The 20,777-nt window shown below is 41.9% G+C and overlaps 1 protein-coding gene across 11 annotated transcripts in view; it reads left to right on the forward strand.

Moving 5' to 3' along the window:
* Window positions 1-20,777, forward strand: part of MTSS1 (MTSS I-BAR domain containing 1) — a 129,365-nt gene that overhangs the window by 104,100 nt on the left and 4,488 nt on the right. For 5 of the 11 annotated variants that reach the window (XM_064442106.1, XM_064442109.1, XM_064442107.1 and 2 more), the window contains 7 exons: window positions 3,895-4,052; window positions 5,313-5,420; window positions 6,339-6,436; window positions 8,443-8,653; window positions 16,893-17,012; window positions 18,029-18,223; window positions 20,345-20,509. In XM_064442106.1, the coding sequence (XP_064298176.1) occupies window positions 3,895-4,052; window positions 5,313-5,420; window positions 6,339-6,436; window positions 8,443-8,653; window positions 16,893-17,012; window positions 18,029-18,223; window positions 20,345-20,509 (1,055 nt within the window). The remainder of the gene's footprint in view (window positions 1-3,894; window positions 4,053-5,312; window positions 5,421-6,338; window positions 6,437-8,442; window positions 8,654-16,892; window positions 17,013-18,028; window positions 18,224-20,344; window positions 20,510-20,777) is intronic. The other 6 variants (XM_064442111.1, XM_064442112.1, XM_064442113.1 and 3 more) reach the window with 2 other exon arrangements.

Raw genomic sequence — 20,777 nt, forward strand, 5'->3', positions numbered from 1 at the left:
CTTTGCTAGTTTGTTGTCTTACAAAATATAGCATGAAATTGGGTTGAAAAAGTAGATTTACCTTTTCTCCCTAAGAAGTTTCCTTTACTAAAGTTCTTTTCAAACAATGGTTATTTAAGATGCTACATGGGGCTTTCAGTCAGGTTTCACACAGAACTCTGTAAAACTGAGGTTTTAATGCACGTTGGTCCCTTAGAACTCTTGCACGTCATGATAATGATGTGAAGCACCTGCTGTGAAGGTAACATATTAAGACTATCCTTGGAGTAGCAGTGGATTCATGTTAATATTGACAAGAAGCAGTTCAGCTCTCTACAGTCATTAGCTGTTACTTGCCTGTGTCAAGCCGCAAGTCCCAGAGCTGTTGGAGCATGGTTGCTGTTGAAGAAGTCAGTCCACAACTTCGGGCCTTGCATTTCAGCTCCTCTCTGCAACACCAAAGCTCCACTTTGAGAAAGGCTGTATTTTAATTTCTCCTCAGTTTTCAGATTGTTGACTCGTTCTTCCAAGTTTTCAGATTGTTGACTCGTTCTTCCAAGTGCAACTGGATGTGGTGTGCAGAGCCATTCCTACATCACGTTGATGTCTGGCTGGTTGCAGAGCAGAGACCTGTGACTACATTTGATGCTTTTGACCATTGCTAATGCTGATTGCTTTGGTGGGTCATTCAAACCTGTCTGCAGCTGGGGCAGGAGTGTCCTTCTGGGTGCATTTTTACAGCTGCTCCATGATAAGACTGTTTTGGAACTACTTCTGTCACTATGATAGTTGTGTTGGTTTGGAAATATTTCTGAACAGGTAACCTAAAGGCCAGAGAATGTGGCCTGGAGAGAATAATCAGTTGTGGATGTTTCTTATGAAAGTGTGCCTCATGTCCACAGCAAAAATAGTGCAATCAGTTGTCAGGGATGCCATAGGCAAGTGACCTTCCTCTCATAATTCAAAGGGGAAAAGAACTGCATTGCTTTCCAGTGGTCGATGTTCCCTTCTGAGATAAGTAGTGATTCAAACTTGCAGAGACCCAAGGTGGGTGAGGAGCTGAGGTGATCAGTAGTTGGACCTCACATCCTTGGTGTCTTCTGGGTGTAGGGGTGCTGTTGAGGGGCTATGCTCTGCTCTGCTTAGCAAAGGAAACTGGTTAAATAGGGCAGAGATCTCATCGCTCAAATTCCCGAGCTGTCTGAGTGCCATGGGAAGCAGCTGGCGATTCAGGGAGTGGGAAGAGTTATGCCTGATTTCAAAAGACTTGCTAGATTGATGTCTGCATTATGGAGCTTTCAAAGGATGTTAATAAAGCTTTCCTGCTCCTAAAAGATGAGTTGCAAGGAGACGTCAGGAGAGAGCTGTATTCATGCCATGTAAACATCTGACTTGAGAGCCTCATCTACATGATTCACCTAAGCTTGTTTCCTGCTCTGAATTATACCCCAGGCAGCTTGCATGTTTTCACTGATGACATAGGTGCCCAAGAGCCATAGCACAAAGATACGTCTGCAAAAGTAGCGGTGAGGAGTTGGTGTGTCTGTTAATGTCCTGACTCACTTAAAGGAATAAAATGGAAACTTTGCAGAGGTACGGAGGATGTTGGAAAGCGCCGTGGTTTTACATGCACTTTTGCCAAAGGGTTAAAATCCATGGCTTGAACATTACCCTGATAACTGTGTTGAACTGAGTGAGTTACACAGGTGTAAATGAGGTTTATTTTTGCCCCATGTTTTGGTTGCTCTGTTGCTGTGCTCCGAGGCATGCTGCTCTATGAGGTTCATGTAAATTACCAAAAATCAGTACAATTGAACCCACTTTATCAATGGACTCCGGTTGCTTTCTAAATGTGTGTCTTCTCAACGTGTAGGCGCATGCATTGAACAAGGATTTACTGTGTTAAAAGCATGATCTTATGGTGGAGCAGCTGAACATTTAGAGCAGTTCTCCAGAGCTGAACTCATGAGTGTGTGATTTAGTTCACAACTAATGTATTTTGCATTTGGTACATCCATGCTAGTGAGCCACTATCTAGGTTTGAACAATGTGAGATTGTTTCACCTGTTGTAATTTCCAGGCAGCTCTCAAAATAAGGGGTCTGATCAATAATGCAAGTCTCAGTTTCAGGAATTTGAAAGAACAACTCCAGAGAAGTATAAAATGTTTAACTGCTGCATCTGACAGCAAAGGAGAGTATGGGGAAGAGATACATGGATGGAAATGTACAGGATGGTCTTCAAGCAGAAGGGCCCAGTTTGTCTCCTCATGATGACACACGAGAAGCACAGGACCTTCAGGGAGTTATCCAAAGCTCTTCCATAACTTGTTTCTGGCAGATGCTAATTTTGAGAGCAAGCATGTGACTGCAACTTCAGAGTCAGTTATTTTTGAAGTTATTTACTTCCAAAACAGTTTTATGACCACATTGCACTGGTCAGTCTGATCTAGAGGATCAGCCACTGGGTGTTCCTCCTGGCAGTTTGGTACCGAGGTGGCCTTGGCAGTGGCCGTGCTGGTGTTGTACTGCACGTGATTCTTTGAGGATCCATCGCAGAGCTCTGCTTGTGGGTATCTGTGTGGTTTTATCTAGACTATGTCTGACTCTGTACAGAGGAGATTTGGATATATCCAGTCTGTAATGCTGCTAAGCCACCATGATTCTCTCTGCTTCCATTGCTCTCTTTCCTGTGGTTCTGGCTGTGTATTAGTGCAGGGGAGTTGATGACTTCACCTTGCTCTGGAGTGTTAAAGAAATACATACAATAATAAGGCAAAGGTTTTCCTTTGTAACTCTGACCTTGATTCATCTGCATTGTGTAGTATACACATCAAGAGGCTTTTTCCTTCCTCTTGTCGTAGCTTTAAATCCTCCATGCGGAAAGGTTATTGTCCGTAAAAATTGATTTTGGGTAGGTGCTTGTAACTCACTCACCATTTTTCAATGTTTTATTCCTGGTATTCAGCAACAGTGGCATGAATATGTACCTGGATACTTAATTTGCATGTGGTGGTGTTTCTGGGAAATTTGAGACAAATTTACATAACTGAGGCTCTTTAGAATATTTAAGGAGTGTAAGCTGCATGAGCACACCTTGCAACTGCAACATTGTTGACTCAGCAATACTGTGGCTAAGAGGCAGCTCTTCGTTCCTAGAGGAGTAGATTTTTGGCATGATGCAGAGTAAGCAGTTGGTGTGGAATAAGACACTCAACTGTCACAGAAAGTTTTGGTATTATGAGTTGACTCTAATTAACACAATGAAGCTTTCTGATTGCAAAACAATGGATTTTTTAAAATTTCCATAGACAAATACTGGACATTAAGATGTATTTGATGTGTTGACAGTGTGGTTTTTTTTTCTTTTGGACTTTGGAATGAAGAAAACTGTTTTAGCAGTTGCTTGTGTAATATACTTGAATCCAGTGGTCCAACAATCAGTAACATGTTCCTAATACCATCTTATATAGGAGATTCATTCAGTCCTTTAATGACTCTACAAAGTTGTCATTAGGACCTTGCTAAGCACAGAAGTATGAAGGAAGAGGAATATACCTGGAGTTAGTGATTAATATCCTCCCAATTAGTAAGATACTGATTTTCAGCAAGGACAATGGGAAGGATTTATACAGCTGACACTTTGAGAAAGTCCTTACGTAAAATGCTGTCTTTGGCTCATCGAAACCTTTTGAATTGAGATGGATTTCTATTCTGTCCAAAGGAAAAAAATGCTATGAAGTGGTTGGTTTAATTGGGAAGAAAAACCTTACTAATTTGAATTAAGGCAAAATGCTGGTTGAAGACTTGACTTGCAAAAGCACAATCTGGCAGCAGTGCTGGCTGAAAATAAGGTCGTCCTCTACGGAGATCCACAGTTTTGACAAAATGTATTCTTGATTGTTTCCTGCATACAGGACGGGGTGACATTCAGCCCCAGTTGGATAGTGCTTTACAAGATGTCAATGATAAGTACCTGCTGCTTGAAGAAACCGAGAAGCAAGCTGTCAGAAAAGCTCTGATCGAGGAGCGCGGTCGATTCTGTACTTTCATCTCGATGCTGCGGCCTGTGATAGTAAGAGCTCTTCGTTTTAAGTCGGTACAATTCACAAATTGGATAAGTGGCCAAAAATCTCTAAAAAGAGTACTTTGTTATGTCTCAGGAGTGAATCTCTAGAGCCATAGAAACTAGCCAAAATTGAACCTGCATCTCTGCCTAGGAAGTGGTGAGAGCTGCGCTCTTTCTTGTAAGCATTTGGAGTAATTCAATGACTGAAGACACTGAATGCTTTCAAGATGACTAATAGGAAAACAATGGGCACAAAAACTTAAGTGGGCTTGAATTCCCTACGCGTACTGACCTGATATCTTGCTAATGCAGTTTTTTCCACTGCTTTTTTTTTACTATCACATTTTAATATATATCTTCCTTACTCCTACTCCAGTGCTAGGACTGATAAATGTTTCAAGACCTCCCATGTGTATATAATGACATTATCTGACAGATTGCAGGCTGCTTCCATGCAGTTTTCTGGCAGCTCTTTTCCTCCTACATGACAGCTTTTTCAGTTCATTGAAAAGGTTTAAGTATATTTTCATAATCTCAGGTTGTCTGAAGCCCAGCGATGAATCGTTTGTGGCTTTGTGCGAGCATGATGCATTTCTGAAGAGTCTCCAGTGTACTGGGAAAATGTTCCCAGTGTTTGTTTACAAAGAGCATCAGTCTCAACAGAAAATTATGGTTAGAGAAGTAGGGAGGTGATGGCTGAGCAGGAGGATGTGAATTGCAGGCTCTGAGGACCTGGATGAAATTACCATGGCAGCTAAGGGATTGCTATGGTAACTTAGGTGCAGGAATCGTCTGAGTTAGCTGTTGCTGTAGCTTGAGCCAGAATGAATCATAGATGTATTAATACTCTGTACCTGTATGGTGCCTTTATCTCAAAGTTCCCAAAAAACCTAGCAAAAAGTACAAGTTTAACACCTATTTAGGTTCAAGGTTAAGATCCTTACAGCACATAGAAGAGTTAAATCTTCTCCAAATGCAGCAAAAATGACACACTTCTGAAGATGTTACAAAAAGAAGGCTGAGACTTACTGATGAGAGAAAGCATTTCTGGGCCTCAGAACTTAGCAATCTTAAAGTAGTTATGAAACTCTACATTAATATTTCCAACTCTCTTTCATAAGTAGAGATTGCCTAACAGGCAAAGAAAAAGCAGCTCTGCTGGGCATTGCCACAGTCATCAGCAAAAAGAAAAAGCTCATGTATTGTGTTGTGGGTCTGATTTTTAAAACCAAAGCTGTGATTAGCCTTGCTCTTTTGTCCTTTCAGGAGGAAGAAATATCAATGCTGGGAGAAATAACTCATTTACAAACCATATCAGATGACCTAAAAAGTCTCACCATGGATCCACACAAATTACCATCGTCAAGTGAACAGGTTAGCTCTTGTTACCTGGAAAACATTTTTGTTTGTAGCTTGTACTGGTTTTCCTTTTGTGTTATGAGGAATATTGGCTACTAGCATTTAGTGGCTTACTCTTGCGTTGTAGATGCTTCACTGCAGCAAGGTCATTTTTAACATAAGGAATTTTTAAAAATTGATTTTGAAGACCAGCTGAGTGCTACTAAAGTATTTGGTGAGACCATTGTGAAGTGGTAGCAGTAGCACTTTGAAATATATGAAGATGCTCAATTTCTGCTGAGAGTACATGAGGAATGCTTGTCATCTCCTCGCCCTACATTTGAGCATCCCTGTCTTCATGTGGTCACAAGATTGCTGGGATTAGATAGCGTGATGGAGTTTAACAATTGAATGCTGTCCTTAAAATGCATAGGAAAATGTGTATCATTAAATTACTCCAAATAGGAACTTTTCTCCAACTCCGCTGTGTGAACTCAGTTTTCTTTTCATACCTTAATTACCTTATCCTTGACCTAGAAGTGTAAAGGAGGGGAGCTCTGCTGTGGTTCAATATCGGATCTTCAGTTAGTTTTTTTAAATGCAACAGTTTTTAAACTCTAAGGCTGTAATATATCTTAAGGAAAAACAAAACAAAACAGCTTACAGCATGCATAAAATACATCTCCAGTTTACTTTTTAAATATTTTTCCATTCAAATCTGAAGTTCCCTTCTGTGATAGCATCCCTAGTGTTGAAGTATGGTAGTTCCTGGAAAACTAAGGATGAAGCTGACTCTCCTGTGTAATATAAATAGTGTAATTCCGGAAGAGAATGAGACTGGGTCAATTGACACTGAAAGTTTGTAGTGGTGACTAATGTTGTATGACAAGCAGATGCTTTTTGTTAGTAAGGGAAAAAAATTTCCACATCCTTGATGTTATTATTTTTCATCAGGTAATTTTAGATTTGAAAGGTTCTGATTACAGCTGGTCTTATCAGACTCCTCCATCCTCTCCCAGTACTACCATGTCCCGAAAATCTAGTGTTTGCAGGTAAGTAGACTGGTAATATTCAATTTTAACCTGTTTGGGGGTTAAAGGGAGGCAAGTGCAGACTGTGGTATGGATTTGTATTTATTCTTAAATCTTAAATAACAATGCTTAATGAAATCAATCCCTCATGGTCTTTCTCCGTTTAAGTTATGTGACCGGGAATATTAAAAAGGATGGGCATGACTGAACAACTTTTAAACTCAAGACAACTTGAAGATGCTTTTGATTCAGTTCTCTTGAATCCATGTCAGATCAAAGAGCAGACTGTACTGATCTAAGCTCTGAGATTGTTCGTTCATAATTTCCTTTTCTGTTTTTCATGTGGTGACTTTTTAGATTATTCTAACTAGCTGTTACTAATCAGTAAGTTAAACTGTTTGGAAAGGAAAAACAACCTTGGCAATTGCCCTATCAGTCTGGTAGATGGAAATGCTTTTTTGATACAAGTTTTTTTGACTGTTCAATGCTGTCTAATGCTGTCCTGAAATATGTTGAAACACTGGATTCTGTCTATGCTTTCTCCGCAAAAACTGTTTTCTCTCATAAAACAGTTTATTAGCATGTTACCCCCATACCCTGTTGTCTACATTTACTCTTTCCTTTTACTGAAAAGGAAGATATCCTGTTGTGTATTCTGCTCAACACCTTTCTAGCTGCTCTCGAATGATTACCTTTTCGTTTGCTTTATGAATAATGTACTACAGGTTCCCTGTGTGTGAGCAAAGTTACCTATAGCATGTCAGAGCAAGTGAACATGACTTCTATGTACCTACTTGCCTCTGCATGCAGATATATATAAAAAAAACTTCAGTACTTTTATATATATATGTATGAAAACATGCATACTTAGAGCAATTGAGCACAGGCATAAAGATGCAATATCCTGAAGCTGTAAAAGAAAATGGCAAAAAAAAAAAAATCCATCATCTGTTCCTAATCAACCTCATCTTCTTGTGTGGTAAAACCTGTACGGCAACAGACTGTTTTGTATGGGTAAAATAAGGCAGAGCTCCTCTTCCCCTGCTCCAAGCTGACTTGTGTGCTACATGGAATTTGTGAGCAGGAGGCGCAGCCCTCACCCATGTGTCCTTTGGAGCCTTCCCTTCAGATAGTCAGTGGGCTGCTGCCAGGAAAGGTAGGAAGCTGCCTTCAGATTGATGCATCCTGCTAGTCCTGCTCAGCCACCCCAGCAGGAAACTTCAAAGGCTCCCACATTGCGGCTGGCTTGTCGTTGCTGTCATTCATGGATACTGGAGATTAAAAATCAATCTCTCTGTTTGAAAAAATAAAATATTTTGTAATGGATATTAATTTGGGGGGTTTAATTCTCTTATCATCTTTCTTACTATCTAAAGCTACATACCCAGAGGCTTGACTGCCCTCAATATACCATTGCATGCTTTTTTTCATGTAGAAAGCCTCCATGTGAGTGGGACTTGTCCCAGGTACTCTGAAGCATGGGGGTTTGGCGATGCTTTCAAAAGTCTCACATATTATCCTGCTGACTGGCTGCAATGGCATGCCTAGAGGCAGACTTTTAGATGAACTGTGGTGGGTTTGGACCCGCTGCTAGAGATCCCATTGAAAATCTGGGCCATGGTACAAGAGCAACAAGATGTATGTCAGGAATAGGAGAGAGCTGTCAGCAGACATTTTTTGTGCAAGTGCTGTGCAAATGCTAGAGAGGGCATGTAGTGATCCCTGTGCTCCTAACCTGACTTTGAACTCTGAGTGGTCACAGAAATGATCATTTGAGTGAAATTCAAGGTAAAATGCCATTTTCTCTCTGGCCGCAAGGGATACTGCAGCTGCTTATGGTTCTTTACTGATATATATGTGCATATATATTTTTAAATTTAATTTGTCAACATTTTTTCTTTTCTGGTTTATGCTGCCTGTTGCTGGAGACATGTGGAATGTTAATTGTACTGTATATGGGTCTCTCCCCCCGCCCTTGTGTCTTTTCCTCTCCCCTTTCCTTTCTTTGTTCCTTTTGTCTCTCACAGCAGTCTGAACAGCGTTAACAGTAGTGATTCCCGGTCCAGTGGCTCGCACTCGCACTCACCTAGTTCACACTATCGCTATCGCAGCTCCAATCTGCCTCAGCAGGCACCCATGAGGCTGTCCAGTGTGTCCTCCCATGATTCTGGATTCATGTCCCAGGATGCTTTCCAGTCCAAATCGCCATCCCCCATGCCACCAGAAGCACCTAACCAGGTACGTGCAAGCATGAGAACAAAAACCTGAGCGTGAGCTGGACTCTCTAACTTGGCTCACATTTCACAAAAAGGATCTGGTGTGGTTTTGGGGTACCTTGGAGACAGGTTAAACACTGAGGGTAAGGTTTGTTTCACTGCACTTCATCCATCTAGAAGTTGGGCCTCTAGCCGGAGTGATTTATGCTGCTTTTGCAGTTAGCACTGAAAAAGGCATGAGTCGCTCTCAGGGGATTTGGTTTTCACTCTGGCCCTGGAGGGAGCCTAGATGCCTAACTTTCAGATATGTACAGACGAGAAAGACCAAGAAGTCCTGCCTTACAGGAGAGAATAATATTCACTTTACCCACTGAGGTTACCAGTTAGTATCCAGCACAGATAGCAAGTTGTTATTATCTACTGGCTGTTTACTGTGTAATGGACAAACACTGGTGCCAGAACAGCCTTCTGACAGCTGTAGCGTTAATACTGGTGGCTTTAGCATCAGAGAGATTACTTTTATTCTTCCCCTGCAAAGGGCCTGGAATACTCCACATGCCATTAGCAGTAACATATGAAATTGGTTTTGCTGGTTTTTATGATATCCCTTTCTGTGGATAGGTTCGCTCTTTTTGACTCTCAATTGAGCACCTTGCAGAAATAAGGTTTCTGCATGAAAATGAGAAGTATTTTTAATTCTTTATGGAACTCACAAGAAATTAGTATTTGTGTAGTCATATATGATAATGTCCTGAACCCAGTCTAACTAGGACGATTTCACTATGAATATAAGCAAAACTTTTTCGGCGCATTTTTTGGTCTGCAGAAGGAAGTTGCAGCTCTATTTGTTCATGGCATCGTTCCTATAAAAAGTAGCTGGCCACCTGCAGTCAGAGGTTTGCATGCCTCCATGGCAGTATCTTCCAGCACCTGAATGATTTTTTTGGTTTTGGGGTTTTTTCAACAAATCACACGGCAACTGCAATATTTTTTAAACAAGGCTGAACTGCCATCTCACATTATAAATCCCATAGTAAAACTTAGTTACAAACTGAAGTGGACCTAATACCCTGTTGTTGAGTATCACTCATTTTTAATACACCCTGAGGTCACTGGAGAAGGTTGTCCTATAGTTTAATAAATGTAGTTGCATTCCTTTTCCATGTTGGAGAGTAGATGGTTTTGTAAGCAATGGTAACTTTAATCTTCCTAGTCAGCAAGCAGCCAACAATTTCCGTGTTAGCGGTTACCAAATGTCACCTGCACACTTAAGCTACTCCTAGACCACCTTTGACAGCACACAGGCCCTTAATTTTTGCAGAACATTAGTAAGTATCACCCTTAGTGAAATTTTTAGGGTATCATCTAAAACAATACTGGTTCATTTACACTTGGAACATGTTCTCAGGGGAAGCTCAACAGTTTTTTAATATATTTACCTCTTTCATTTTAATAGAAATGCTTTGGTTTCAAATGAATACATCTTCTGCACTGTCCCCAGTCTGGACACATCAGCATTTTTTTAATAGATGACATCCTGAAGAACTTTGTGCACACTAATTAAATGAATGTTTTGTTTAGATTGGCTATGGCTAACCTAAGTGAAATGCAAAAAAGTAAATGAGCAATAATAAAGTAAACTGGAATAGTAACAAGGTAAGGAAGTTGAAATTTAAGATACATACATCAGTTATACATGCTAGCATCATCTGTGATTTTCATAGTATCCACTGCACCTGCATAAAAGGGCAGTAATCTACATGATGATGCTATGTTTGCAGATGAGGATGTAACTTCGCAATTGCCCTTAGCATGGAAAAAAAACAACACCTCTCTTTGCAAGTTCCTCTGTTAAGCAGGGGAGAGAACTTAGGCTGGTATCAGCTGGCAGAACATCAAGAAGATTGATGAGAGTCATGCTGTTTTACACCAGCTAAGTTCATATGCTTCCACTTCATTTAGAAGCTGCCCATAAAGTTGCAAACTGATCCAAGCATCACTTGAGCTATTCATGAGCTGTAGAAGGCTGCAGCAGTGTGGTGCTGACTTGACAAGTGTAGTGTGTTGGTATAACAACTAGGTATGTGCTCTGTATGTCTCTAGTTCTGTATACCTTTACACAGAGGAAAAGGTAACAGATCATTGCCTGGCCGCTTCACCTTTGCTTAAGTGTCTTGCTTTGTATGTTCAGCACTAAGTAAAATGTGTGTGTTGTGCTGAAAGATAATTGTGATCATGAGCTTACCGAGAAGCTGTTCAATTTACAGCATTATTTCATGTTGCGTGTCTCTAACCAACTGACAGATCTCCGTTGTGGAATTGTGCTTTTGAGGCTTGGTGGTGGGTGGGGAGGAGCAGCAGTATGGGCTGCTGACTGTTTCTAAAACACTGATGTCATTGTTTCTAGTAGTGACACTGAGAAAGCAGAAAAGCAAGCTCTGGAATCAACAAAGGAAATGAAAAGCTATAGATCTTGTGCAGGTGGACATTTTGCTGATGTTTGCTAGCTACATGCTGTGGCATCTACTGGCAGTAGTAGTTTTGAAGGCAACAAAGCCCATTTTCTTTTAATAATGGATTTAAAAAAAAAAAGGGAGACACAAGAAATCCCGTGTTATGGGAATGAGACTATATGAGCTGTGTGAAGCTTTTATGCTTTTACCTACATTTTAGACAAGCAGGCGACACTGAAAATTAAACTGAGTTTAATCAAAAACACAGATGGGGGAAGGGAGAATCTCAAACAGGGATTAAGTAGAGATTTAAACAAGATACAGACTATACCAGAGGAGAGATGACTGGCAAAATGAAGACTGCTTTTCAGTCTAGAGTTGTCGAGTAGTAAGTCTTTACAGCTACCACACTCTGCATAGAAGATAGGAAAAAGGGCAGTTATAAAACAAGGCTCTACCTTTACACTGGTTTAGTACGATCTCTTCTCTGCAGCTTTGCTGTTAACATCACTGGGAGTACAACTGTTAGCCTGTATCAGATAACTGTACATGTGTCGTGGTTTAACCGCAGCCAGCAACTAAGCCCCACAGAGCGGCTGGCTCGCTCTCCTCCAGTGGGATGGGGGAGAGAATTGGAGGGGTAAAAGTGAGAAAACTGGTGGGTTGAGATAAAGGCAGTTCAATAGATAAAGCAGAAGCGACGCATGCAAGCAAAGCAAAACAAGGAATTCGTTGGCCGCTTCCTATGGGCAGGCAGGTGTTCAGCCATCTCCAGGAAAGCAGGGCTCCATCATGCGCAGTGGTTACTTGAAAAGACAAACGTCATCACTCTGAATGTCCCCCATCTTTCTTCTTCCCCCAGCTTTATATACTGAGCGTGATGTACTGTGGTGCGGAATATCCCTTGGGTCAGTTGGGGTCAGCTGTCCCAGCCGTGTCCCCTCCCAACTCCTTGTGCACCCCCAGCCCACTCGCTGGTGGGGTGGGGTGAGAGGCAGAAAAGGCCTTGGCTCTGTGTAGGCCCTGCTCAGCAGGAGCTAAAACATCCCTGTGTTATCAACACTGTTTCCAGCACAAATCCAAAACACAGCCCCATGCTAGCTGCTATGAAGAAAATTTACTCTATCCCAGCCAAAACTAGCACAGCATGTGGAAAGATCACTGTAAAATGCTTTAATCTTAATTAAGCAAGTGCATTTGGATATAGCTGAACACCTGAAAAACATCACAGGTCTCTTTCTCACGCAGAACAGTTTCTCTAAATGCCAGACTTGAGGTCAGCCTTGGCCGGTGTTGCTCATGGCATGTTCTGACACCATGTAAAGCCGTTCTGGCAGTGCTGCTGCTAGGAGCACAGAGCAGCTCTTGGATGAACATCCAACATGGCTGATGCCACTAAATGTACATGTTGCCTTATGTAGTAGACAAAGGCCTAAGAGTATCTGTATGGTAGTAGTACAGTTATGTTCGATTTAGGGAGTTGATAATAGAAGGATCCACTGGACTTCGAGTGAACACACATGGGGGACGCGATTATACTGTTGGAATTTGGAGGCTGCTTATGACTTGGTGGGCATGAAAGCAGGGGGATAGAAAGAGAAAGAAGCAAATGAAGGAAAAAAAAAACCTTCTGATGTGCTGTCAAACAGCAGAGGACTAAGACTTCTTCTATGAAATCGGTCCCCTAAACAGTGAAGTAGAGGGAAACTAGATGTAAACTTGCTTCCACATGTACAAATTAACAAGCTGGAAAGATGCTGCGTTTGAGGAGACTGCATTGCTTGAAACAGCTTGAAGTTAGAATAGGGGAAATATATTGTTAAAACTGCTCCATTTTCCTTGTAAATTAAGAAATGCTTCTAAGTTAGACCTTAAAAAACCCCCAACAAACAACTGAAATTGATCTGTCAGTTATCACCGGGTGGTTTTCTCCTAAATTTCCTTTTCACATTAGGTTTCCTATAGGTTTGTGCCTGACTAGAAAAAAAGAGGTCAGTAGAGATGTTTCTGGAAGTGAGACAAGTTGAGGAGGTGACCTTGAGTCACTAGACCAAGCTTTTTGAAACATAACTGAAGAGTCTTCCACTGACTGCAGAGGGACACTGGACCAAGCGCGTCTCTAGGATTTGGTCTCCTGGAAAAACCTTGCCCAGGAAGCCCTGTCTAATAGTTGAGGAAGGGAAGGGGTTAAGAAAGCAATACTATATTTGAATGGGAAACACAGGAAACAAAGGACGTAAGTAATCCAAGATAACTGCTGTCCTTTTATAGGTTAGTAGGACAACAGATAGAAGATATAATCATAAGTCCAATAGCCCAAAATACAGCCTTTTTCTCTATATCCTTGCTGGAATTCATACGTACCGTACCAAGCAGTGGGACAGGTATCTGAGAGACCAGATACCAGGCTACATATGTATAACGTATGTTTGAGGAACTGGTTGTTACTGCAGAGAGCACAGTTTCAGCTTTCTTCTGTTACTGTTAACTTTAAGTTTTTTCTCAGAAGAGGTGGTTTGAGAGTGCAGCAGAACCACCATTATCACAGCTGTGGGGAAAAAAAAAAATCTCCTGGTTTTAAAATAGCTAAAATGAAAGAACTAAATTTTAAAATGATTCAAACTAAACAATTGTTTTAAAAAGGAATTGACTAAAATAAGTTGAAAAAATCCCATAGTCAAATTTCTTACTCCACAGGATGTGGAGTAGAAATTGCTCTGCCTGGTGTTTGCCTGTACATGTGCTCCCAGGAGTGCATGTGCCAGTGGGTGTGCGTCTAGAACAAGCACTCAAAAGTTTGGGGACTTTCTGCCCAAGCAGTAGCTGCAGTTTCTGTTTTCAGCCCTTCATGTACTTTCTGCTGAGAAATGAAGGGTGGTCTGTGCTTCCCTCAACCATTCTGCAGTCCGATGTAGGCAGCCTTTGACCTGCTGCCACTTGCATTTTCTTTACTCTTTTCCTTGAGGAGTTCAATATTCTTCTGCCTCCCTCCCCATCGTTTTCTCACTGTTGTAATCCTTTTTCAGTAAGACCAGAGGCTCCCCTTCCCTGCCTCATGAAAGGTTCTCAAGATGAGGAGACCCTGTTTCCCTACCACCACCTCTTGCATTTTCTTCAGCTACTGAGGTGTTTTCCCCATGGCATCTTGGTTCATCCTTTGTCTAGCTTTGCTTGCTGAAAATGGCCACGCTGAGTTAGTGGGAGAGTCCTTTCTTTCATTTTTTTTTTTTTACCTTGGAGTCACTTTATTGCAAAAATACGTTGACCACTTCCAGTCTTTTTTCCCCCATACGCCAAGTAAGTTGAACAATTCTTTGTATTTTCAGAATTTGCATTTTTGGCCTTTTTCCACCTAGTTGCTACATGCAGCTGTGTTGCTAATAAACCTAATTTATGACCCATCTTACCATTGCTTGACATAATCTTGTGAAGTTTCTGGCTTGTAAACAGGAATAGTCTATCAGGTGTAAAATCTGAATTCTCACTTGTCACCATTGGGGCATCTGCAGAAAACCAGGTGGCATGATACCGTATTTGGAAGTCAGACCCTCCACTGTCTGTCCTGCCATGTGCAGAGTATGCAGACCCATAAGCATACCCCTGAAAGACCATAAGCATGAGGTTTCAGAAAGCATTTTCTGAAATTACATTTTCCTTTCTTTTATTTTCCTCCCTGGCCAAAGCGTAACACCAGTGTGAGTGTTCTCATGGGGCTTCTCAAACAGTTTCTTTTGCTGAGCTGCCTAGAATGTCAGGCAGAACTTGGAGTTTTAAAAGCTAATTTTCTATAACATATTTTTCTCTAAGGATAGATAAAATAGGCTCATCTCCATTTAGTGTGCTGTAGTTATGTCTGATGGCAGAGTCAACTGCAGCTCATGTTTGTCAGTATTCTTGTTTTTAGAAGTTTTTCTCCTGTAAAAGGAGTTGCGTTAAATCAAGAATGTGACAAGTTCCATAAAACATCAAGCCACTGCATCATCGGGTACCCCACTGCATACTTTCCACTTCTCCCCTTAATAGCTACACGTCATTTGTTGTTGTTTCTTCTGATCTGACGTTCACCTCAACTCTTACTGCACTTTGAATACAAGCTTTGTTAGCTGAGCTTACTTGTACCCTAAACACGTTTGACAGGTCACCCACAGATTTGCTCTCATATCAGCGTAAGGCGGGATGTGCATTATTTCTGTAAAATAATCCACCACATTACATGATCTTTAAAATAATTTTAACAGCCTTGTCAAAGTTTCACTTAAATCCAGAGTTTGCTAGTAAGCTCAAGATGCTGATACTGTATTGGCTTCTCAACATCCCCAGAAGACTTCACCAAAATCCTTATGGTAATAGTGTTCTGTCTCAGGAGACCGACATCTCCTTTTGCCTAGGCAATAAGCTATATATTCCTTATACGTAGCTTCTGGTGAGCAGTGAGACAACTTTGGGTGTTAACAGTAATTACTTGCAGACCCACCCCAAGATCTCATCTAAAGTTAACTGATGAAATGTTATTTCAGATGAGATTTCTTTTCCTTTTCAAAATGTCATTCGTTGAAATCTGAGGCTTTGCTACACAAGCTTGATACAGGAGCACATTCTCTCTGCTGTCATAAAATAAAATGCCAGGGATATCCTTAGATAGTCTTGTTTCACAGGTCTTGGACTACCAAAAGATGAGTTAGTCTTGTTGGTGTTGAATTTCCTGACAGTGAATACAGCTTAGTACTGCGCTGACAACTTTGCCAGTAGTCATGACCATTTCCAAGCACTTGGCTGAACCTGCATGTCCACCCCTACTGAGGGGGATGCCACTTTCAAGGGGGAGATACCTAAGAGCATTGTAGCTAGTAAAATGGTGCACACGGTTATTCACCTTGACCTACCTGAAGGCAAATTAAATGTTGTTGTTGAGGTCTTACAGCAGCAAATTTGTATGAAGGCGTGCACTGAAAATTGGAAGAGAAGTTCCTAGCTAGGAGCAAACGGTTGAGGTGTTGGATGGACACTATGTCCTGCATTTTCCTTTGCTCTCCATCCAACCCCATGATATTTTCTCTCTGCTGTTAAGAGAAAGCGGGTGGCAAGCACATGCCACCATTTCTGCACTCAGCAGAGTACATGTACCTTCATGTTGGCTGCTGGGCAGAAAAGTTTGAGTCAGAGTGCTTTTGGTGTATGCATACTACTGCAGAGGCACATGCATACAGATAATGCACTTTGGAAACCTCCAGCTTCGGTAAGTATCACTTCTTTCTGTTCCATAATATTTGAACTCAGATGAGCTTTTCACAAGCACTTTTGCAGATCAGAATATCTGAGAACTTGTGAATGTAAGTGATGTTTGCTGCTCCATGTTTTAAATCTAAACCTTGTGTCTTTGAAGTACTGATGATCTGCTTCTCTGTTTAAATCAGTGGTCTCAGTATATTGCATGTTTGGACTGTAGGTGCCCTCAGCTCCCTCAGCGTCTTGCTCTGAGAGGGCTAACAGAATTGAGATGCTGAAATTGCAATGAGGAGTTGAGATAGCTGCCTCGATTCCCTCATTCTCAAGCAGCGTGGCAAGTTCTCGCATAAAGCAAATGGCTTGTTTTGTTTCTTGTAGATTTCCTGAACATTAGCAATGGTTTTGAGCAGTTTCTAATTGTTTTTTAAAACCCTAACCCTTTGCTTCTCTCATCCTTCCCTCTCTCCTGTGTGTGTCTCTGTGTATGTGCTTTTTGTCCTTTTTTTTTGTGTGTGGTTTTTTTTTATTTTTTGGTGGCTTGTGTATCCTTTCCTTGCGTTGCGGTGCTGTTTTACGCTGCAGAATTCGTCCAGCTCTGCCTCTTCAGAAGCCTCTGAAACCTGCCAGTCAGTGAGCGAGTGCAGTTCCCCCACCTCAGTCAGCTCAGGCTCCACCATGGGGGCTTGGGCCTCCACAGATAAGGTGAAGAACTTAATCTCAAAGACATACAAACCTCCTAGCTCATTATCCAAACCCAGCAACATTTAGCCAAAAAAACCCTGTGCATGGGACGCAGCCAGGATTCCTCTCTGTGAAGATGAGAATAGGAACTGTTGCACGCTCCCTTAGAAATTAATCTGTTTGAATAAACCACAGCAACACTTGCCGTTAAACTAGCTGCTAGGGGGAAGCTACAAACTGGGCATTTTACAGGGGTAATTCTCTGAGAAAAGCTCATTGTCCACCTTTTCTACTTAAAGAGAATGTGGAATGCTGCCCAAGCCCACCTGTTGCCTAACAAAGAGCATCTTGCTCAGGGTGCACTGTATATGGCTTCTTCCTTCTCTCCTATTGAGTAGCACATATTACACTGAGCAATTGGGGTTTGGTTTTGACCAAAAGATAAAGGAAAATAAAACACACATGGTTGGAATAAATTACGGGGGAGACACGCTGAATCGGGGGAGGAGGTGATAGCAGTCTCCATTCTCATCTGGTAAATCCTTGCTGTTGGTTTTTTATTTTGGTTTTTTTATTTCCATATCATCACACAGCCAGAACACGTCATTTTCGAAGGCTGTATGCTTTTCCTGTCTGTCCAGCTTCATAGAATAAATGCCAGCAATGCAAATGCCTCCAGTGTTGGAAATGTTTTGTTTCTATGTCTGCAGTCTGCAGGGTACCTAAATTGCAAAGGCTTTTTCACAGTGTGCCGCTTTCATGGACAGAAGGCAAAGCTGCTCAGCCTGGAGACAATGACTGCTGGATGGATGTCTGAAATTTGTTATACCAAATAACAATTTTCAAGCAATCTCACTTCTGAACCAAGCATTGTATCAATTTTCTGTTGTTTATTTGCAGCAAGGCTGACTTTTCTTTCTTTTGTTTTGAGATACAGAAGTTTTCTCCCTAGAGCATCAGAGTTGCAGTATATTTTCATATTCATTCTGTTTGTATTAATTTCTCTGTTTTTGTTTGTTTATTTGTTTCGTTTCCAGTTGTCTAATGGGTTTTATCACTGTAGTTTATCAAGTGACCCATCCGTAGCTTCAGTTGGTGCAGGTCCTTTCCCTCATTTCCCGCCTGTCTCCCGCGCGTGGACTCGGGCTCCCTCAGCCCTCCTTCCAGACTACGTTCATTATTACACCATTGGGCCAGGCATGTTGCCATCATCTAAGATCCCTAGCTGGAAGGTTTGTGTTCCTTTTGTTGTGGCAGTCCTCACCTCCTCATACCAACAGTGTGCACACGGCAGTTGTTGCAACCTTTCGATCCATGTGATTACTCGTTGATTTGCTCTGTTTAATATCACTCTGAATGGGCACTGCATGGTGATAATCAGAGAGCTAAAATCCAGTAGTGGATATTTCTGAATGACCTTGTGTATTCTGGCACTGCCTAAAACATACGAAAGCTGATAACACCCAGGTAGGAAGGAATAGTTTAACTCTGGAACATTGGTGAAAGCACTCTGGGCTCTATTCAGCGAGAAAAGAGCTTGTTTAGCACTGTTAGAGCACTCACTTGAGCAGGGAAGCACAGGCTTGGCATCCAGTTGGCTTAGTGAAGCCATACATTGAACAACATGATGTTCTCACTGTGGTGGCTGTGCTTGGCCCCCACCTTGGCCGTAGGCAGACATGCTCTTGTAGATCTAGCTGGAGTGGTTTAAGAAGGCACTTGTCACCAGGTGAACCTAAGGGGTGACGGAAGCTATCCTAGCTTTACTGCCACAGACTGAAAGTACTCACCCAGCTCATTTTGCTCTCTTGGGTGAGATCACCAAAAAGGTCAGGGAGCAATAACTTCTTTCAGTTACTCCAGCTGGATCTGCAGGGATCTTCCTTGGCATCAAAACATCTCTGCTCTGCCAGAGCCTTGACTCTCGTCCCTGTCAGGTGGTTCCCCTGGGAGGCTCTGCCCCGGAGCAAGGGGAGGTCTCTTGTCTGTTGCCCTGTATCTTCACAAGGCTGATGTGCAGTTGATAGTAGCTTCACAGGTCCTAGATGCCTGTAGATGGTTATATGACACTGCATATGCACCATGGGACCTTCCTATAGGTGTAAATTGAGATACCTTGTTACAGATCCCCTAAGTCTCTCTCTTCAGCAGCTGGACACTGTTGAGACATACACCCAGGTTGGCCACAGTGGCCCTGGGGCTTCAGGGTCATTAGCTGTGTCTATGCTAGAAGCACCTTGCCGATATATTTCACAGCAAAGCACTTACAGCAAAGACACAGCTGTCAAGGCAAAGCAGAGTTTCATTTGTGTTAATAAAACCAAATTAGGTGTCTGCACAAGGGGCTTCTGTCAGTGCAGCTGCTTTGCACTTCTCATTCCTTGGACTGAGACACATGTCAGTAAAAATCTTTAGTGTGGTCTTAGCGAACCATTTATCCTGAGGCTGTGCAGGAGCTGCCCAGCAGCCAGCTGCTGCCAGTGGTGGGGGTGGTGTGGCCCCTTCTCTCGCACAGGTTGTTTCTTCTATTTTTATTTTTAAAGCACCCTTGTCCTGGTGAGGGAGAACTTTCTTAGGATTGGGCTTGCCCCTGCAGCAGCTCACATTTGGGGAGCTGCTACTTAGCAGTGGTTCTGCATCGCAGCACAGGCCACGGATCAGTCCTGCTCTTTGTGTGCAACGTGTGGTTTCTGGACACCCTCAGGACTTTGCTTAATAGAGCCCTGAGTGAATATAGCCCTTGTGGCCTGAGGAATTTCTGTTCCAAATTTGGCACCAGTAATTCAGAGTGAAGTTAGTCTCTCTCCAGTACAGATCATTACTATAAACTAGATTTCAGCTAGTAAGTAAACTGAGATATTACTCAGAGTAACTTGCTTTTCTGATGTGTATCAAAAATCTGTTCAAGCCTAATTTTTCAGAATTGAAGACATGCATAACAGCACGCAATACTAGAACTTGTGTACATCTAGATCAGTTACATCGCTGATTGGACATTTATGTGTATTTTCTGCTGTGTGCCAGTGGCTCTTGCATTTGAATTTCTGAAAATACAGGCTTTAACACAATGGAGTTTCATTTAGAGAAAACTATGGTATTAAAATGTTAAATATTTTCATACAAGAACACTTAGGTAGAATAGGAAATATATATTCCCTTTAATAAAGGATATAGTTTTTATAAGTGAATATTTCTAATATCCTCAAAATTAATTTATTTCTGGCCTTATTCAGAAAGACATATCCAGTTTGATACATAATCTGTTGCATTAAAATAGCCCTTTTGCATAATTTTACTTGTAATGAAAACACAATCACTGATGAAAGCTATCGCTAACAAGCACATTTCCTTAGGACTGGGCCAAACCAGGCCCATACGATCAACCAATGGTGAACACGTTGCAACGTCGCAAAGAAAAACGTGAACCAGATCTCAATGGAGGAGCTCAGAGCGGACCAGCCGTGCCCCCTGAGGAGGCCCAGAGACCTCGGAGCATGACAGTGTCGGCTGCCACAAGGGTGAAGCTCTAATTTTGAATACACTGTTTGGTGCAAAGGAAGTGCTAGCTCCTGCCAGTACTTTTTTTCCACGCTTCATGTTGGCACGTGTTTACCTGACAAGGAGGACTGGGGTGGTGTTGGGGTGGTGAGTGGAAGTGACGTGAGTATGACACAATATGCCGTTGGGTATTGGCGTTTGTAGAGCAATGGCATCCAAAGCAGCGTCTGTTTCTTTGAAGCCCTAGTGCATGGTTAGGCACAATCCTCGTGGGTTGTGATGGTGACA

Source organism: Phalacrocorax carbo, chromosome 2 (assembly GCF_963921805.1).
Source record: "Phalacrocorax carbo chromosome 2, bPhaCar2.1, whole genome shotgun sequence".
In the NCBI taxonomy this organism is placed as follows: Eukaryota; Metazoa; Chordata; class Aves; order Suliformes; family Phalacrocoracidae; genus Phalacrocorax; species Phalacrocorax carbo.